The sequence below is a fragment of the Mus caroli genome, chromosome 17, assembly GCF_900094665.2.
Source record: "Mus caroli chromosome 17, CAROLI_EIJ_v1.1, whole genome shotgun sequence".
In the NCBI taxonomy this organism is placed as follows: Eukaryota; Metazoa; Chordata; class Mammalia; order Rodentia; family Muridae; genus Mus; species Mus caroli.
In genome coordinates, this window is record NC_034586.1 from 54,863,804 (window position 1) to 54,882,589 (window position 18,786).

Genomic DNA, 18,786 nt, shown 5'->3' on the forward strand with positions numbered 1-18,786 from the left:
CCTACTTGGTCAGGATGGATGATTGTTTTGATGTGTTCTTTGATTCGGTTAGCTAGAACTTTATTGAGGATTTTTGCATCAATATTCATAAGGGATATTGGTCTGAAGTTTTCTATCTTTGTTGGGTCTTTTTGTGGTCAATCTGGCTTTGAACATGCTATGTAGCCAAAATTGACCTTCAACTTTTGATCCTCCTAACCTCACATCTTGAATGCTGAGATTATTAATGTTCACTGGCATGCAGAACTTATTCAATGGTACTGGAAATTTTTAACTCAAGGGTCTTTAATCTCTTGACAGTAGTGAAGGAGCATCATTTGTTTACAGCTACAAAGGAAAGATGAAAAGCTGTGACCCCAGCAGACTCTCTCATTCTGTCCAGGGAGAGAGTTCATAGAAGGATATGGCCTGATTTCTGGGAAAGGGGGTCGTTAGAGATTCTATAACCTACCAGTTACATCTATGCATTCTAGCTATAATACCTTTCTTGTTTTCTCTGTTGATTTTTACCACTAGGAGGAAAATCATCAAGACAAAAAGGCTTTTTTGGATGCATCCGTTCCTTACACTTGAATGGGCAGAACATAGACCTGGAGGAGAAGGCAAAGGTTACATCCGGAGTGAGACCTGGATGTCCAGGTCACTGCAGCAGTTATGGAAGAAATTGCCAAAATGGGGGCAAGTGTGTGGAGAAGCATATTGGCTACTCATGTGACTGTACCAACTCACCATATGAAGGACCTTTCTGTCAGAAAGGTAAGATGAACATATTGCCACTACTGTGTGTGATCCCATAGCATCCAAATATCATAGCCAATGATCCTGTGCCACTGGTAGTCCACACTATTGCTACTACAGGTAATGGTATACTACTCATAAGCTCTGTTTTAGCCAATGGTACCTGCCTTCAGGCAATTTATACCATGGTTCATATGTGTGGCAATGTGGTACCCAGACAGTATTTTCAAGCCAATGTTCTTCATGCTCTCAAGCAATGCCCATACATTGTGTTCTCAGCATGTTTTCCCATATTTAAACTCTGGTTAGCTCATCAACATAATCATATCCATACAGTGGGCTTATATACTTGCTGGCAATAAAGTAATTACTAAGCATTACTATTGGTTAGTAATAATGGAAAATGGTCATATCCACTTTGAAGGAGCAACTGAAGACTAGAAATGGATCATCTACTTGTGTTTCATGACATACTGTCTTATTTAGGGTTTCTATTGCTGAGAGGAGACACAATGACCAAGGAAATGCTTATAAAGGCTTCAATCCATTATCTTCAATGTGGGAAGCATGGCAGTGTCTAGGCAGGCATGACACTGGAGAAAGAGCTGAGAGTTCTGCATTTTGTTCCAAAGGGAATCAGGAGAAGACAGTTCCTACCAGACAGTTAAGGAAAAGGTCTCAAAGCCCACTCCCATAGTAACACACTTTCTCCAATAAAGCCACATCTACTCCAACAAGGGTATACCACCTAATACTGCCACTCTCTGGGTCAATCACATTCAAACCACCATACATAGTAACATTTCTACTTTTAGTCCCTAACTATAAAATGTATCAAAGGACCACTGATTTGAGTGCAAAAGACAGTATACATGTACTTAAGCAATCTTTTTTTATTAATACATTTCAATGTATAAAGAAGATTTGTTCACTATAAACATTATTAGATTTTTTTAACATTGCTTTTACTAACAAAAAAGAAAACTGCTGAACACTCAATGTAAACAATATTCAACAACAATTTATTTTATTAGATATTTTTACATTTACATTTCAAATGCTACCCCAAAGTCCCCTATACCCTCCCCCCTACCCCCACCCTGCTCCCCTACCCACTCACTCCCATTTCTTGGCCCTGGCTTTCCCCTGTACTGGGGCATATAAAGTTTGCTAGAACAAATGGCCTCTTTTCCCAGTGATGGCCAACTAGGCCATCTTCTGCTGCATATGCAGCCTGAGACAAGAGTTCTAAGGGTACTCTTGTATTGTACTTGAATTAGTTCATATTGTTGTTCCACCTATAGGGTTGCAGACCCTGTCAGCTCTTGGGTACTTTCTCTAGCTCCTACATTGGGGGCCCTGTGTTGCATCCTATAGATGACTGTGAGCATCCACTTCTGTATTTTCCAGGCACTGGCAAAGCCTCACAGGAGACAGCTATATCAGGGACCTTTCAGCAAAATCTTGCTGGAATATGCAATAGTGTCTGCATTTGGTGGCTGATTATGGGATGGACCCCTGGGTGGGGCAGTCTCTGGATGGTCCATCCTTTCATCTTAGCTCCAAACTGTCTCTGCAACTCCTTCCATGAATATTTTATTCCCTATTCTAGAGAGGAAAGAAGTATCCATGAGTTGGTCTTACTTCTTGATTTTTCTTATGTTTTGGAGTTGTATCTTGGGTATTCTAGGTTTCTGGGCTAATATCCACTTATCAGTGAGTGCATATCAAGTGACTTCTTTTGTTATTGGGTTGCCTCATTAAGGATGATATCCTCCAGATACATCCATTTGCCCAAGAATTTCATAAATTCATTGTTTTAATAGCTGAGTAGTACTCCATTGTGTAAATGTACCACATTTTCTGTATCTATTCCTCTGTTGAGGGGCATCTAAGTTCTTTCCAGCTTCTGGCTATTATAAATGGGGCTGCTATGAACATAATTGAGCATGTGTCCTTATTACCAATTGGACCATCTTCTGGGTATATGCCCAGGAGAGGTATTGCTGGATCCTCCGGTAGTACTATGTCCAGTTTTCTGAGGAACCGCCAGACTGATTTCCAGAGTGGTTGTACAAGCTTGCAATCCCACCAGCAATGGAGGAGTTTTTCTCTTTCTCCACATCCTCACCAGCATCTGCTGTCGCCTGAATTTTTGATCTTAGCCATTCTGACTGGTGTGAGGTGCAATCTCAGGGTTGTTTTGATTTGAATTTCTCTGATGATTAAGGATGTTGAACATTTTTTCAAGTGCTTCTCAGCCCTTCGGTATTCCTTGGTTGAGAATTCTTTGTTTAGCTCTGTACCCCATTTTTAATGGGGTTATTTGAATTTCTGGAGTTCAGCTTCTTGAGTTCTTTGTATATATTGGATATTAATCCCCTATCAGATTTAGGATTGGTAAAAATTCTTTCCCAATCTGTTGGTGGCCTTTTTGTCTTATTGACAGTATCTTTTGCCCTACAGAAGCTTTGCAATTTTATGAAGTCCCATTTGTCTGTTCTTGATCTTACAGCACAGGCCATTGCTGTACTGTTTAGGAATTTTTCCCCTATGCCCATATCTTCGAGGGTTTCCCCCAATTTCTCCTCTAGAAATTTCAGTGTCTCTGGTTTTATGTGGAGTTCTTTGATCCACTTAGACTTGAGTTTTGTACAAAGGGATAAGAATGGATCAATTCACATTCTTCTACATGATAACTGCCAGTTGTGCCAGCACCATTTGTTGAAAACACTGTCTTTTTTCCACTGGATGGTTTTAGCTCCCTTGTCAAAGATCAGGTGAGCATAGGTGTGTGGGTTCATATCTGGGTCTTCAATTATTTTCCATTGACCTACCTCAACAACAGTTTTTAATATTAAAATGAAATAATTTAGCTGCTATAGGAGTCGGCAATTCTATGTGAATTTTTTCCATTTCATTGAGACACTTATTTTTGTTGTATTTGTATGAGTTTGCCTCTGTGTTCATGTGCACGCATATTCTATATTCTTAACTATGAGGTATGTGCATGTGTGTGTAGTTCATAGGACAGAATGGAATTACATTCTTCATGTAGATCTACCTGTAGCATACAGTTTCTACTACTACACTTAAAGGACAGATCTGACTGCTCTACCAGCCCTGGTTCATGGATGAAAGGCACTGACACAGATATAAACACACAGAAACACAGAAACACAGACACACAGACACACAGACACACAGACACACACACACACACACACACACATTAACTTTTTTTGTTAGTTATCTTTAATCTTTTTTACATTATACACCTAGTCATTATACACCTTCTGGTTCACCTTCCAAGAGTTCCTCATCCCATTCCTCCTTCCCTATCTCCAAGAACATATGCCCACACCCTGCCAGTCCTCCCCTCTCCCTGGATCCTCAATTCTCTTGAGGGTTAGGTGCATCTTCTCTCACTGAGGCTAGACTACACAGTCCTCTTCTGTATATGTGTCAAGGGCCTCATACCAACTGTGCATGCTACCTGGTTGGTGGCTCAGTGTGTGAGAGATCACAGAGGTTTAGGTAAGCTGAAATTGATGGACTTTCTATGGGTTCACCCTCCTCCACATAGCAATCACATTACCTTATTTTTAATAGCCTTTTAGATGAATTTTTTGGACACTTCTAAGCTTCTCCTGGCTAACATGCTTCACTCCCAGCTCAATACCCCCAATTCTGCCCTCAACTTAGTTGCCCTGTTACCTAATCCTTTCTCAGGACCCTAAATCTGCCCTCAGCTTAGTTGTGTTTCTAATCTCCTGTCTGCTACCCAAGGCTTATTCAGTGAAGTGACCAATGACCACTGCATCTGAGATCTCAAATGGCTAGTGGCTCTCTCTCCCTCTGAAGCATGGTGAATTCCCTTTTCTTACTCATGCATCTGCTAGCCTGCCTGGGGGAACCTGGAAGCCTGCCTCTTCTGCCCAACCATTGGCCACTAGCATGGTTATGGGTTGATCAAGAACCAACTAAGGAACAGGAACAGATTCCCAATCAGAGCATCAGAACTACCCCCCTACATCTCACCATTTCTGTCCCATTTAAGAAAAAAAAAAAACTCTTCTCTCATTCTCTCAGACATAAAATAGAACAAAACCATAATCATGTAAATTATAAAATATGATATATAATTAACATCTAGCCCATTGTATTTCTGTTAGATATAGTACTCTACCATCATTAATATTTTATAGAACTATAATTTTATTCCTCAATTATGTTTTGATTTTAACCTGTAACACCATCCGAAAAACATGTCATATAGACATAGATGTTTTATACTCTCAATTCTAAATAAGTTGAATTTGTTTGTAAGACTATAGTTATTCTTCAATGCCTTTAGAAATCTGAGAAAAAAAGTAAATATCACCTGAGTATATAGGAAGCACCAAAAATAGCTTCTAAAACTTAAACAATTATAGAGACAGCTGACACCTGGACAACATCTAATTTCTTATACTGTTGGAGCATCTGTCTTCAGGCTTCTGGACCAGAGCCACATGACAGACCTTTTGTGAGGCAGGAAATATGAAAATCTTGCTTACTGTGTTTTTTCAGAGCTTAGTAGTTGACTATCCCACCTATGTTTGCCCTTTTGGACAGTATATTTTCGGCAGATGATATAAGCAATTTCTGTCCAGTAGCTACATTGCAACAATAAGCAGCAACCTTGCCTGGAGGTAAAGATGCTTGATTCTTCTTTGAAGGGGAATGGAGAAGCTGTTAGATGCAGACATGTCTCATGGTCAAATGATCCTTAATAATGAAATAACATTGAATGTCACATTCTGTATATTTATGATATTTTTGAAGGCTAACTAAGTAAAATATCTCTGAACTCTTAAACCTTAACTACTCTTGACATTTCACTTTGAGTAAACTGAAAACACTTTGGTTTTATTTTTTTTTTTCTTTTTGGTTTTTCGAGACATGGTTTCTCTATATAGCCCTGGCCGTCCTGGAACTCACTTTGTAGACCAGGCTGGCCTCGAACTCAGAAATTTGCCTGCCTCTGTCTCCCGAGTGCTGGGATTAAAGGCATACGCCACCACGCCCGGCTCACTTTATATAATTAAATCAAAATCTAATATAACCATAAGTTTGTTATCTGACCCTTAACTTGTATTGTTTAATCATGTTAAACTGTTTGTAAACAGATATTAGGACTGAGTCAAAGGTTTGTATTCTTAAATAACTTGTAAAGGCACAATGCTTATCTAAGAGTAGCCATTAATTTCAAATTTTGTATTGATATATAGATTCACACCAATGAAAACTTAAATCTGTATTATTCTGTATCAGTATAAGAAATTATAACTTCAATTTGTATCAATTATAAAGATTTCTATCAATTAAGATTATGGCCATACAATGTATTGTTCAAGAATATTATTTAGTAATCCATCCTATCTATTTCCTCCCTGTCCAAAATTATGACCATTTCCAAATTATCCCCAATGACAAATTATAAAATGACAACCTGTCTATGATTTGTAAAATAACCATTAACAGCTACTCAGACCCAGGAAATTGGGCTGACATCTCTCTGTAGATTCTTCCTACTGAATAAGATCAACAAGAAATTCTGTCTTGTTTGATTTTTCTCGAAATTTTGGAGATTTTCAGGTGGTCCTCCAGTCATATCTGATGCATATTACTCTGTAAGAGGTCCAGAGCCTATACTCCTTTCCTGTCAACATGAATACAGAGACTTTTTCCAAAAATAGCAAGTCCTTGGTCCAGTAACCAGAATTCATTAAGGATGTAGCCTGACCTCTCTCCCAGAGGAAGTTTAACATAACCACCAAACTCATAACCACACTCACTTGATTACGAAAACAAATTGAAGCAATCTAAGCAAATATTAACTGTTGAGGCAAGGCTTCCCCTGTGTCCTCCCATGACCTATGTGAGATCAAGGCCTACATTATTTATATAATGTCAACTATCCCCTAACTTCTCTAGTCTGTGGAGTTTAATATCTGTATATTTAAGAACATTTAAACACTATTATACCCCCTAGTATCCTTAAAAAATGGTTAAATCCAGAATTTTAAATCTATCTTTTGATATATTGCTGGCTGGAGGCAGACAGCTTTATTGTTTGTTTCTCACTGCCTTTCTCCTAGCATTCAGGGAACCAGTCAGCCTTTCTGCATGGCAAGAGGTCCCAGAATCTCTAAGCTGAGGCTCTCTCAGGCAGTGACTGTGTTTCTTTGTTTTAGTACCAAGTGCTGGAGTCACAAGGCTCAGCTTCCTGAGAAACCAATTCACCCCTCCTCCTAGACTTTCTGTGAGTATAGACCATCCAAGAATTCCTAAATTAATAGTGGATTTTTGACTTTCATGTAGAACTTAGTTTCTACTACTCCACTTTAAGCTCCAGGTAGTCTGCTCGACCAGTCACAGTCCTAGTTTCCTTAGATCCATGGATGAAACACACACACACACACACACACAAATTTATTTTAAATATGCTTTTTAGATCAATGGGTGTACACTTCTAAGCCTCCTGTGGATGTGAGAATTTGGAGTGTGGGGATGGGTTTTCTGTTTTGTAATCTGGAATAGACTGGGAAGTAGGATAGTGGAGGTGGTAAGATGGACCAAAGGACAAGGATACTATGGGCTTTGAAAGGCAGAGCAGGTACATTTATATAACAGGTACTCAGGAGCCTGGGGGTTAGCTTTGTGCTTTGATATGCAACAGAACTTGTGGCCCTTTCTGGCCAGCAAAACCCTGTTCCACAGGTTCCTGTGGAATGCTGCTGTGAGCATTGGTCTATCCAAGAGAAAAGCTCTGCGAGCCATCATGAGGTGAAGCTAGACCTTCATGTTGGAACAAGTCAGTGGTCCTGAAATTTTGTGGGAGCTTGCATTTGTTTGTTCGTTTTGTTTTGTTTTTTCAACATGTGTAGCACTGTGAATAAAACTGAGGTCACAAAGATTGTTTGGTAATAAGTGCATTTACCAGCTGATTAATGTGACTACTCCATGGTTCATCTCTTTCAGAACTGCCAAAGTGTTTTTCAAAGTGTGTTGCAAATATTACATCCTTACCATAACTGTCTGCACACTACAGTATTTTTGTAGTGTCACACACCCGTTATTGTATACTGTCTTATAGCAGACATACTATTGTATAGGAATTAGTGTTCATATCTAATGACCAGTCATGCTAAACATTCTTTCAAATCATTACATTTCTTTCAATGTTTTTAATACCTGCATATTTGAACGTTTTGCAGAATTTTATTCTCATTGCAATTCAGTTGTGATTTTTCTTCTGTTTTCTGAATATTTGCCCCTTATAAAGTATAATCAGCAAATAATTAACAAAATCCCATTCTATGGGTTTTGTTTTCGCAGTTCTAATTTTATCATTTGAAACAGAAATCTCCTTTATTCTGATAGAGCTCAATTTATCTTTCCTTTATTGCTTCTACTTTTACTTTTCTATGAATTATAAATAATTGATAGATTCAAGGAGGTGAAAACTTGTACCTATAATTTCTTCTAGCTATATTATATTTTTATGTCTCCTATTGATGATGTTTTGACTTTTTGAGTTAATTTTTCTATTTGTTGAAAAATTGTGCTGTTACATGGTTCCATTATTTATTTTACCAAATTTCAATTAAATTTATTTATTTATGTTTTTCTATGAACGTGTGTGTGTGTGTGTGTGTGTGTGTGTGTGTGTGTGTGTGCATGTGTGTGTGTGCATGTGTGTGTATGTGTGTGTGTTTGAGCATTCCAGGGCACATGTATGGGCAGAAGACAACTTTCAGGGCTATCTTCTTCCATTCTACCATGTGGCCTCAGGGATTGAATTCAGGTCCTCAGGCATCACTGCAACCACCTTTACCCTCTGAGTTCTTGGCTTCCTTTTTATTGTTAGACTCTGGCAAGCCTTAGCTTACCTGGGAGAGGAATTTGTTGTTCCAGTGCACTGGGGTCCTCCCAGACCCAAAGGAGAGGTGGCAGCTACATCAAAGTTGTCTCCTCTAAAGACTTGCTTCCAGGACATTTCCAGAACAGCTGGCTTATCCATCCATCTTTTTAGACTGTTAAAGTCAGGGCTTCAGCTAAGCCATGAACTTTCTCAACACATAGAGACTGGACAGCAAATGATGCCAACCAAAATTCCTTTGAAAAACCAGCTTTCCTATTTCCTACTAGGCCCCCTTAAAGGAATTCTTTAAGGAATTCCCCCAAATTCTGCAAGTAGGGAGCAAAACGAGATCACCATCTCAGTCCTTAAGATCAGGGTGGATGGTTACTTCTTTTACGAATTATAGATATGTTCTCATTTTTAAAATTATTTATTTCTTTCATGTATATGAGTAAACTGTAGCTGTAGTCAGACACATCAGAAGAGGGTATTGGGTCCCATTACATATGTCTGTAAGCCACCATGTGGTTGCTGGGAGTTGAACTCAAGGCCTCTGGAAGAGCAGTCAGTGCTTTTAACCACTGAGCCATCTCTCCAGCCTGATATGTTCTCATTTAAAGGGATAATTTGCAAATGTTGTAGCTTTGGACAGGGAAGAAATTAGAGAGTTTAGACTCAGGGATTCCTACCTTTCCTTTCTTCTTCTTTGTCCTTCTTCCATAGGTAAAGGAAGGGGGGATGGAAAAGAAAAGATGGATATAGTAATATTATAGAAACATAGGGATAGGAAATTAAATTTACTCTTAAACAGAACATTGTATAGCCACTTTCTTAGATTAAAAGAAATGTTTATATTTTATGTAAAATTGAAGTTATAATTTCTTACATTGGTATAAAATTTATATATTGATACAGATTTAATATTTTCATTGGTATACATCTTTGTATATTGATACAATATTTAGAATTAATATTATTACTCTTGGATAGGCATTGTGCCTATGCAATTCATTTAAGAATACAAGACTCAGACCCAATCTTTTTAATGACTCCTATAACAAACTATTTAGTATGATTAAGTAATGAAACTTAACAGTGAGATAGTGAAACACATGGTCACATTAGATTCTAATGTAGTTAATTATAACAAGTGTTTTCAAGATTATTTAAATAATGAGTAGTTGAGAATAATATTTTGATAATTCAGTTATGCTATATGTATATAGACAATCTTTAAAGGCATCAGAGTTCAACAGAATATGGCATTTAATATTATTTCATTATTAAAGATCATTTGACATATATGCTCCTGACTGTATTCCCATTCCACTTTAAGAGAGGCATTGAGAATCATTACCTCTAGACAGAGTTGCTTCAATTGTGATAAGGTTTCACTGGGAAACAATTGCCATAATTCATCTGAAGACAAAAGTACTATCCAAAAAAAAGGAGAAACAGGTGGGATGGTTACTGCTAAGCTCTGCAAAGTAGGGTAAGCTAGTCCTTCATAATCCATGCTTCACTTAAGGTCTCTCAGATGGTTTGGGGCCAGAAAGCTAAAGATAGATGCTCCAAAGTTATCAGGAGTTAAGGGATTGTCCAGGTAGTCAGCTGTCTCTACAAATTGCATAATTTGGAACCTCAGTCTTTGTGATCCCACATATTTGGGTGATATTTAATTCCTACTCAGATCTCTGGCAGGGTACAAAATTAGTTATAGTTATGCACATGTAAACCTATATAACTGTCATCAACTAGTGATAGATGAAAAGAAATCAAAGAACAGGCAATAGAGCTATGCAGAGTACCTGACTAAATATTTGAAAGTATGATCTCTTGTCTTCTCTTTTGCAGAGATTTCAGCTCTTTTTGATTCTGACACCTCTGTTACATACATGTTTCAAGAACCATACTCAGTGACCAAGAACACAAACCTCTCCTCTTCTGCTATCTACACAGATACAGCTCCATCCAAGGAAACCATCATGCTGAGTTTCATGACAGCACAAGCCCCCACCCTCTTGCTCTACCTCAATTTCTCTTCTCAGAATTTTCTGGCTATTTTGCTCTCCTGGAATGGTGAGTGTTGGTGGCATAAAGCTACAAGGCCAGCCATGCCTAAAGGGACAGCTTATGTTGTTCTGCAGTACCCTGCAGAGACTCACATCTGGACAGCATCACCCTAAACTCCTTCCACTTCACCTTTATAACCATAATTGGTATTTTGGGCCTGTGTTAATTTGCCATTGAAGTCTAAACTCATTGATTTTAATTTGTCTTGACTGTGCTATGGGAATTCTTTGTTATTTCTTCCATGAAGAAATGAATTAAGTATAAAAGTTCAGAAGAAGATATTAATTCAGAAAGATACTTGCTATAAGTATCCTGTCATCTTTGCTGCTATGCTGCTCAATGGGGCTTGTATAAACACTTGCTGTCCATGCTCCAGGATCCAAAGACAGTCTCATACACTTGACAAACCTGAAGTTCTGATCTGTTTGCATGGTTTTGGCCATAAACTTTTAAACCAGTGATAAGCAGATGATTGAATGGCCCATGGGCTTAAAAAATATCAGTACTCCTCTTCTATTTCCTGCTCTTTGCCTTCCTCTTCCCCTTCTTCATTTTTCCTCTCCTCTTTCTCTTCTTCCTCTTCCTTTCCTCAGACTCACTAGGTATTTGAGAGAAATATAGTGTGGGAGCTACTTCTCTGTGGAACAGGAACTCACTTTTGAGAGTCAGATTTTCTTAGAGGCATCAATTCTTTTTATTATGACTTACTACTAAGCTGTGATATTTGCCTCTCAGAAATGGCAAAAACTGGAGTATTTTACTTGGCCAAATAGTATGACTATTTGACAAATAAAATTCTATTATTTCTTTTCTTTCTTGGAATTATTAAAGTTAGTTATAAAATTCACACATTCTTAGAGGGCATTGTTTCCTGACTTCACATACATAAATTAACTCAAGTGTCTAGTGAAATGAACTCAGTTCATTGATATCTGTGGTTCTTTGCTGGTGGAATCCTCAATAAAATAGAATTTAAAGAGAAGTCCTCGCTTTTCACTTTTATTTAGATATTTGTAGTATGTAGATTTTCATGATTATGAGCATTCAATAACGATGTGAATACAATGGAAAGAAGGTAGATCTAGTGGATATAAAATGATTGAAAATGAACATAAACTATACCATTTAAAAATAATGATGATAATCTCATATGAAGGCAGTTGGATGTTAAAATGTCTTTTCATATGACTTTTTATTGCACTGTGCCAGGACAAAACTTCCTAATAGAGCCATAACCAAGTACCCTATGAAATCAGAATCTACCATATATAGTAACTGTTTGATAAATGAATAGAGGAAATAGACATATATCCCTATAATATGATCTCATACAACACTCTCCTGTAATCAAGAATTATTCTTGAAATATTCTGAAAGCATTGTAGGATTCTAGACTTTTGGTCAGTTCATCCCAGACAAGGAGCCAAATTGTAGGCTGGACTGTGGTATGCCTCAGCAGAAGTAAGGCCTGTATGTGATCCTGTATATACAGTAGGTGCAAATTACATATTTCCTTTGATATGCTTTTTCCTACAGCTTCTTTTGTTCTTTCTCATAGTGACTTCAATATAAAAAGAACTGATCATTTAATCTGAGAGGTATAATGCAAATTGAGGCGTGTGTGTGACTAATTTAAAGCACAAGACTAACAACAGATGATCTATAAGATGCAATAAATATCATTTATTCTAAGACCAAGATAGAGAGAAGAAAGAAGACAGGGGCAAGCAGGCAGGCATAAAAGGAGAGAAAGAGAAGAATGGGACTAGAATACATAACTCCTTTGTAGTAGGGGAATTAAGCACCTCTCTGTGCACACATGGAGTCAGACTTGTTGAACAAGCTCCCCAAATGAGGGGACAACTCATTTGGAATGGGGTTTGTTTGATTGCAGATGTGCTGATGTGACAAGGAAACTTTCCCTAGGCAGGCTCCCTATCCTTATATGGTCTGCAGGGTTAAGGCTGGGCCTTCCTGGGACCATCTGCATGCAGTGTCCTTCTTGGATTCATTGTATTTAGATATCAATCTGACACCTTTATAAAAAGGGGTCTAGCACTATAGCATAACCAGCAGGAGGTAGTTCACTCTGGCTAGGAACCATTCAGAATCTGCAAGGTCTTTAACATCGTTGACCAGAGTGGGTCTACTGGTTCTGTGTGGTTCAGGAAAGATTCCTGAGCTAGAGTTCTCTGCTGGGGTGGGACTGGGGGAAAGGCAGCTGCCAGTTTGCCCCATGCAGGGCCTCTTTGTACCTGTTTAGTATATGTCAAAATCTGGTTTGGCCCTACAGCTACTGGCAGAGGTTCACAATTGGTTTCACCAAGAGTCTAATGGTAAAAAGGAGTCCTGGACTAATCCCTCCGATGACATAGAGCCAAAGGCCCCAAGATCTCCCAGCTTCCAATCACTTTGCTTGTTTCCTTTTGTCTGTGAACCTCAGTTAAACTTTGGAGTCACTCCCCTGTCAGGGGACTGTGATAAGGTCTTCCCTTGAAACCTACCATGTCTTTATCCCTGTGAGTGATGTCTCACATCCCCAGGAAGCACTGTAAAATTGTTCTGGATCCCCACATGTAACAGTCCTTTTCTCTCTGGGACATATATAAAATGTCCTTCACCGACATGGTGGGAATGAATGCTATAAAGTCTGTTGAGTATCAGGCCACAAGTTATCATCCAGTCAGCACAGATCAAAGGTTAAATCTGGAAACCAGGTGGTTCCAAGAGTTGGTTTTCTATTAGCCAGTTGGTTTCAGTAAGCAGTCTCAAGATTCTGGATTGTACAAGTCAAGTTCTAAGGCTAGTGTGGATTTCTGGTTTCTGAATACAGATGTAGTCTTGGGGCCCCAATGCAGGTAGTCAGTAAAAACAGCAACCGAGTTAATTTTAGCTTGAAAGGATTGGTGCCCTTTTGAACTTTCCATTCAACTAGTGACTGTCAAGTCTGGTGATCTGGGGAGAGGGGATTATCTGGACTCATGTGAGTGCAGTGCACCCAGGTAGTGATCCTGTCCACTTTTACAGTCATTGGTGTAATCAGCAATATGACGTAGGGTCCTTTTAAGTGAGTCTCCAACACATTGTGGCAAAATTTCCTCATGTAGACCCAGTCTCCAGGTCAAACTTGTGTGGTTCCAGAAACAGGCCTGCTTCATAGAGGGCACACAATTTAGGCCAAACCTGCTCATGAGCTCGTTGGGTTGCTCTGACCCTAGTTATTAACTCATCATCTTCTAAATCTGCAACAGCTGCTGACTGAATGATAGGCACAATAGGAGCAGGGATACCATCCATGACTCCAAAGGGGGTTAATCTTAACTGATAAGGAGAGTTCCTTACTCAATACAGGGCAAAGGAAAAGAGTATTACCCAGTCTTCTCCAATTTCCATGCTAGTTTGGTTAAGGTCTCCTTTAGCGTCTGATTTTCTCATTCTACCTGACCTGAACTTTGGGGTGTGAACGCACAATGTAATTTCTAATCTACCCCAATATATTTTGCTATACCTGGCTTACCTTGGACACAAATGCTGGCCCATTGTCTTACCCTATCATGTCAGATGTGAGGAAATTCATACCTTAGTAGGATATCTTCCAGCAACTTCTTAGCCACTACCTTTGTAGTTTCAGTCTTTATTGGAAATGCTTCTGTCCATTCATAGAAGGTGTCCATGAACATCAGTAAGTACATATAGCCATATTTTCCTGGTTTTATTTCTATAAAATCTATTTCCCAATAGGCCCCTGGTCTCTTACCTCTCAGACGAGAGCCTGGATGTTTGACAGTGTTGTGGGTGCTGGCTAATTGGCAAGCTTTGCAGTTTGACACTATGTTCTCGATAGCATGTCTCTAAAAGCCACTTTAGATTGTGTCTCATTGTGTCAGCCATCTGTCTCACTCCCATGTGGGTGACTCTGTGGATTTTCCCGACGATAGATCTTGCAAGGGAGAGGGGTAATTTAGCTTACCTTCAGCTCTGCCACCAGCCCTCTGAACACTGGCTCATGGGCTGATTCTTGGCCCATTTGATCTCTTCTTCCATATAGATTAGGCATTCCAGCAGGTTGGAGTCAGGTGGTTTTGGTAGGGTCGCAGCTAACATGGAGGCAGCTGTTTCTTCTAGGGAGAACTCTTTGACAGCTTTGGTGGCCAAGTTGTTACCTCTAGCCACAGCTGTTGTTCCTTTCTGATGGCCTGGACAGTGTATGATCACCACTCTCTTTGGCAGCCAGAGGGTTTCAAGTAGTTCTAGGATTTTATCTTTGTTCTTGATGGTTTTTCCTTCTGTAGTTAGGAATCCTCTCTCCTGGTATATAGCTCCATATATGAGCAGTTGTAAATACTGGCTATCCGTGTAGATGTTGACTGCCAGCCCTTTTCTCATAGTAAGGGTCTGTGATAGTGCTATCAGTTCAGCCCTTTGAGCTGAGGTACCTGGAGGGAGAGACTGGGCCCAAATTACCTCTCTTCCCCTGGTCACTGCTGCTCCTGCTTTCTTCTGCCCCTCTCTGATAAAGCCGCTTCTATCTGTGAAACAAGTGTGCTCTGCTCCTGGCAGAGGCGAGTCCTTTAGATCAGGTCGAATACTGAGTGCTTGTGCCTGGATTTCACTGCACTGCTGGAACAGTTGGTCCAATAAGGGTCAGGGTTGCAGGATTTAAGGAAGCAGGTAGCTGGAAAGTAACTCAGCCAGGATTGATTAGTAGGGTCTGAAAATGAGTCACGCAGGCATTACTGAGTCACCTGTCAGGTGGCTGTTTGAGTATCCCTCCTATTGAATGGGGTGTAGTCACGGCTAAATTTTGTTCCAGAGTCAATTTATCTGCCCCCTTAATCAGTAATGCTGTACCTGCAATGATGCACAGGCAAGGTGCCCATCCTGCTGCCACTGGGACTAATTTTTTTTTAACAGATAGGCCACAGGCTATTTCCATGGTCCCAAACTTTGAGTAAGGACCCCTTTGGCTATTCCTTTCCACTTCTTGATGTACAGGTGAAATAGTTTAGTAATGTCTGGTAGCCCCACAGCAGATGCTGACAAAAGAGCCTGTTTTGTTTTCTCAAAAGCTTTTTGATGGTCTTGAGTCCAAACAGAGTCTTTGGCCTCTCTGGCAGGCTCAAATAGAGGTATGTCTATTTCAGAAAAATCTGAGATCCACAGTCTGCAAAAGCCTGCAGATCCCAAGAACTCTCTTACCAGTCTAGGGCTCTGGGGGGCGGGGGTTGCTGGGAACAGTCTCTTTTCTTTCTGTGAAAAGCCACCACTAGCCCTTCTTCAGAATGTAGCAGAGATAGGTGAGCTCAGTCTTACAGAGGTGTGCCTTTTTGGACAATGCCCAATATCCCATGTTTCTCAGAGCCTGTAGGAGATTCTGTGTCCCCTTCTTACATCCTTCTTTGTTTTCTGCTGCAACTAGAAGATCATCTATGATCTATGCACAAGAGTTATATCTGGATTATTGACTCTGTACTCACCCAAGTCCTCATGCAAAGTTTCATCAAAAATAGTGGGTGAATTTCTTCAGCCTTAAGGCAGGCTGTTCCAGGTGAGTTGTCCATTAATGCCTCTTTCAGGATCATGCCACTTAAAGGAAAAGTATTTCTGCATTTTGGAACCCAAGAGTAAACTGAAGAAACCATCCTTTGGGTCCAGAACAGAATATGATTTTAGATCTGGAGGTAGAGACCTCAGCAGGGTATAAGGGTTAGGTGCTGTTGGGGGTATGACCATCACCCTATGGTTAACTTCTCATAGATCCTGGTCAGGGTGGTAGTTATTGGAGTTTGGTTTCTTCACAGGTGATAATGGGGTGTTCCAGGCCAACTGGCATAGCCTAAGGACTCCCAAGATCAACAGTTTCTGGATATGGGGAATGATCCCTTCTGTGCTTCTTGGAACATGGGATATTGGTATACCTGTACGGGGTCTGCTCCAGGCTTGAGCTCTACAAATACAAGTGGCCAATGTTTTGCCAGCCCCATGCCTCCAGTCTCTGCACATGCCTGGGGTAACTCTGCCAACCAGGCTTCTTGGTCTTGTTCAGAGGTGGCTGGTGACTTGTATAGTGTATACTAAGTCTCAGAGGCCAGATCAAGCGTCAGCACCTGGATTGAATTGCCATTATGATCCATCATCTGGACTTTTCCAGGGTTAAAAATAAATCTGGACTATCATTTTGGCCAGTAGATCTCTCCCCAACAAGAGGTATGGACATTCAGGAATCACTATGAAGGAATGAGACACTTGACCCATTCTCAAGTCCTTTGGGTATTCCATGAATATTGTTTGCCACGTGTGGCTCCCTGGACCTAGGATTTCTTATTAGACAATGACCCGTCAGCCTTCATGAGCACTGAATGCTGGGCTCCAGTATCTACAAGGATGTCTAGGGGTTCCCCCCCAAGGATGTCTAGGGTTTATCCTGGGCTCAGGGAAAGGGTCTGAGCCCCAACTCCCACAGTCTCCCTCTTCTGTAGTAACCATAGTCTTGCTTTTGAGCTTTTTCTTGGGGCACTCTCTGGCCCAGTGTCCTTCCTCTTTACAATAATCACATTGGTTCGTACCTAAACCTAGTCAACAGCCTTCTGAAGGCTCTGGCTGGTGACTTTCTTTAGTTCTTTTCCCTCTGCGGTACCTCCTCTCTCTCTGGTCTGGGTTACCATTGACTAGCAGGACTTTTGCTAGATCTCTAATTAATATCTTCCCTGTCTTAATCTTCTTTTCATCTTTAGTTTCCCTGTTATGTTATACTTTCTCTGCAACTTCCACTAGATCTCTCAATTACTTTTCTCCAGTCTTTCTAGTATCTGTAACTTCCTTCTAATGTCCAGTGATGACTGATTTATAAATGTCAATGCCACTGAGAAGCATGTCTCAGAATGGTTTTTGGTTTTGTTTTTGTTTTGCCTTGACTATTTCTATCTCTGGGGTTGTTGTGTCTAATGATAGTTTCTAGGTTAGGCTTGATTGCATCATTGCATACATGAATGTGCTTTAAATAAATTCTTCCTCCACTTTCATAATCCATTTCATAATAATGTTTTTCTGATACATGTGAACTTTCCATATGGCTTTGAGTGCTCCTCAAGCATAGGACATTTCCAATGTTATACAGTTAATCCACAGTGCTAAGGGGTAGTTCTGAGATATGTGGGTAGAATGATATGCTTACACTATTTCTCATTTCTCTTTTTTTTATCGATCTTGCAATGAACACTTTTAATTTTTTTTTTTTTTTGGTTTGATCTTAAGTACCTAAATGCTATTATGAACAGAGTTTTGACCCTACTTTCCAGCCTGATTGTTGAAGTCCTGATTCGTCCATCTTCATTTCATGTTAGATTTGGAATTACAGAGTGATTAGATGAAATGAGTTGAAGGAATATGGAGCTTTGATTCCCCCCCCCCCAAAAAAAAAAGAACCCACTGGAGGAGGACTTTATCATTCCTTTTCACCTGGCATGTAGGGACAAAGTTGGGAAATCAGCCTCAACCAGGAAACATTCCCTTTTTAGGAGAAAAGACTAAACAGCTCAAACTTGGATTTCTAGGTCTTGGAAGGATAAGGGAAAAGTCTCAGAATTAGGTAAAGGTTTAATCAGTATATGATAGTTTAACCAGTTGAGGAAAGGCTAAATAAGATGATATACATGTTTGTATCTCCTAGACATTAATTTACAAAACATTTCATCATCTTATTGAGAGCAGCAATAATATGAATTATTTGCTTAATTTTAGGTTATCAGACCAACTCTGTATTAGATACTAAAGTATAATTTAATTAAAAGACAAAATTGAAGCTTCCCAGAGCCTAGAAGGTGAGCACTTCACAGGCAGCAAATTAATTACAGATGGTGAAAGGTACAGCTATAAATTTTGTCACATTAGATGGCTACCTTTGCACAGGAAGAGCAGATTTATCTACACACAAGTATGAAACCAAGAATATTTAAGAATGGCTTTTTTTCGGGGTACTGGTTAGTTCATAATGTTGTTCCACCTATAGGGTTGCAGATCCCTTTAGCTCCTTGGGTACTTTCTCTAGCTCCTCCATTGGGAGCCCT

General features: G+C 39.7%; 1 protein-coding gene across 1 annotated transcript in view; it reads left to right on the top strand.

Annotated features, from left to right (window-relative positions):
• The window catches only part of LOC110312287 (contactin-associated protein like 5-3), a 579,184-nt gene that overhangs the window by 486,842 nt on the left and 73,556 nt on the right, over positions 1-18,786 (top strand). The window contains exons 19-20 of the mRNA XM_029470910.1: positions 517-756; positions 10,502-10,726. Of these exons, the coding sequence (XP_029326770.1) occupies positions 517-756; positions 10,502-10,726 (465 nt within the window). The remainder of the gene's footprint in view (positions 1-516; positions 757-10,501; positions 10,727-18,786) is intronic.